The sequence below is a fragment of the Balaenoptera acutorostrata genome, chromosome 17 (genome assembly GCF_949987535.1).
Source record: "Balaenoptera acutorostrata chromosome 17, mBalAcu1.1, whole genome shotgun sequence".
Lineage (NCBI taxonomy): Eukaryota > Metazoa > Chordata > Mammalia > Artiodactyla > Balaenopteridae > Balaenoptera > Balaenoptera acutorostrata.
The window spans coordinates 78245539-78247821 of record NC_080080.1 but is presented as its reverse complement, the minus strand read 5'-3'; the positions used below and the strand labels follow the sequence as shown (position 1 = coordinate 78247821).

General features: G+C 63.8%; 1 protein-coding gene and 1 non-coding gene across 2 annotated transcripts; both read right to left on the bottom strand.

Annotated features, from left to right (window-relative positions):
• Positions 1-344: 344 nt before the first annotated feature.
• On the bottom strand, positions 345-1496 carry RPS20 (ribosomal protein S20). Its single transcript, XM_057531690.1, has 4 exons — positions 1346-1496; positions 1061-1160; positions 715-788; positions 345-563 (listed from the first exon to the last, which is right to left on the bottom strand). The coding sequence occupies exons 1-4, from the start codon at positions 1346-1348 to the stop codon at positions 381-383; spliced, it is 360 nt and encodes a 119-aa protein (XP_057387673.1). The 5' UTR covers positions 1349-1496; the 3' UTR covers positions 345-380.
• LOC130705571 (small nucleolar RNA U54) lies at positions 855-921 on the bottom strand. The gene has a single exon (XR_009005854.1). It is a non-coding gene; the product is annotated as a small nucleolar RNA U54 (small nucleolar RNA).
• Positions 1497-2283: the final 787 nt, after the last annotated feature.

Here is a 2283-nt window from a genome sequence, read left to right as displayed (position 1 = left end):
GATCGCCCCAGGAACTTTGGACGGTACCCCGTACCTATTAGGTCAGCTCTTCCGGAGTAGCACGCGGACCCGTGTTCCTGGGAAGGGCTCCCACAGGCGGCCACACTGCACGTGCTCACCACCGACGCAAGCGAGGCCTCACACGTTCTGTAGCTAATGCAGTGCAGCGTTCAAACAACGTCACGTGCAAACGCACTCAGCGGGCCCTGCAAGACGCAACGAGGAAGAGCAGAACCCGGGCTACCCACCTACTTCTAGTCACCCTGCTTACACGGCGGAATGAATTCCGGGGCACGACTCCCTCCCTAAGGCCCGTCAGGGTCTGGAATAAGAGCCGACGAAGCTTAACGGCCGATTATCAATTTATTAGAGCCGCTGGCTCAAGCATCTGCAATGGTGACTTCCACCTCGACTCCCGGCTCAATGCTGATGGAAGTGATCTGCTTGACGATCTCGGAAGGGCTGTGCAGGTCGATGAGGCGCTTGTGGATCCTCATCTGGAAACGATCCCAAGTCTTGGAACCTTCCCCGCAGGGCGTTTTCCTCGTCGTTATTCTCAGGGTCTGCAGCGGAAGACAGAGGACACCAGACACCCAGGCTGCGGGAGCGCCGCGCTCCCCAACCTCCCGGCGGGGCGCCCCGAGCAGCAGGGCTGCGCGCTCGGCCCGAAGCCGCCCGGCGGCCCCCCGCGCCCCGGAGCGCCAAGGCTCTCACCTTGGTGGGCATCCGCACCGGCCCCTTCACCTTGAGATTCTTCTCCTTCGCGCCTCTGATCAGGTCGGCACACACTGCAAGCGGGGAAAAGCGTCTGGGCCCTCGCTCACGACAGGGGCGGCCTCACCGGCCCGCAAGGCCGCCGGCTCAGAATAGCGTACGCGACTATCACCAGACCTCAACCCAGTAAGCGTCTCCTCATCGCCAACGGCGGGGGCAGGGCGCGGGCCACGCCGAGGGGCCGACCACCTCGGGCGACGCGCCTCGCCGCCGCGAGCCTCACAAGCCCAGCTCGCCGCTGCTCCCGCCCCGAGTCCGTCCCCCGGCCCCGAGCCACCGCACTGACCCTTCTCCAGCGACTTCACGTTGCGGCTGGTCAGAGTGATCCTAATCCGGTGGATCGCCACCTCGGGCTCCACGGGAGTCTTTCCGGTGTCCTTAAAAGCCTGTTGTCCCACAGGTGAGAAAAAAGCACCTCTAAGACAGCCTATCACCTCCCGGGGACGAGCGCGCTCACCTGCCCCCTTCCCCGGACAAGCGAGTCCCGTCTCCTCCCGCCAGCCCGGCACCCCCCGCGCCCACCCTTCCCCGCCCCCCCCGCCGAGGCCGGACCGGAACGCCCCCGACTTACCATGGCTGCGGTGCGGCTTCCTGACCGACTTGTTCCTCCGCGAGAGAGAACAGCGGTGAGTCAGGAGCGACAGCGGGAAGCCCGAGGCTCCGCAGAAACACCGACCGCGTCTTCCTCCAAGAGGCACGCATGCGGCCTGCCGGGCCCTTATATAGCCGCGCTCGCGTCTGCATCCGGGTCCCGCACGCCCCTCCGCGCTGCCCCGGAAGAGGAAACGCCTGGCGAGGTCTAAGGAGGCGGCGCGAGCAGAGGGGCGGCCCGATGCGGCCGCGCGCGCCCCCTGCCGGCCCGGCGGAGCCAGAACGCCGTCGGGTGGGGCGCCGCCGCGGTCCTCAGGGCACCTGGCGGGGATGATGCGGAGACTGCGACCTGGCCTAAAACTCCACAAACTCCTCCGTCCTGGTGCGCCGACCGCCGGCCTCTGCGGAGTCAGAACGACTCCTGTGCTTGTGGCTTCTACCCTGCAAAGCTTCTTCCCGTACAAACCGAATCATTCGTGCTCTAAGCAAACGGGTAACTTTTCTGAGTTAACTCACGTGGATATTAGGGGAAATGACTGATAACCTGGGTCAGTTTTTATTCTTTAAATTAGCAGTCATTTTTCATAGCCTGGAACATTCCTTCGCGGTATTTCATCTTCTGGCTTCCCAGACCGGCAGAAGCCTGTGCGGTCTGTTTCTGAAAAGCACCTGAGCGTGGTTCCTCCCCTTCCCGGGACGCGAGGGCGAACGCGCCGGGCTGCCGCGCTTACGCCGGGGTGTGTCGTGCAGCCCAGGCCCCGCCTGGAGACCCCGGCTCTCCGCCTAATTCCAAAGAGTGTTATCTCCTCTCTGTCCGGATAAAGTGATGTTGGATGAGACCCTTGAGGACCTCCCTAATACTCCCTAATACTAGGACAAAGTACAGTGGACAGACCGAGAGCGGGCAGCTGACCTGGG

Coding starts and splice junctions, on each gene's coding strand:
- RPS20 (XM_057531690.1), bottom strand. Junction 789..1,060: donor CGTGAAGTCGCTGGAGAAGG/GTCAGTGCGGTG, acceptor CCCCGCTTGCAG/TGTGTGCCGACCTGATCAGA. Junction 564..714: donor CGGTGCGGATGCCCACCAAG/GTGAGAGCCTTG, acceptor CTTCCGCTGCAG/ACCCTGAGAATAACGACGAG.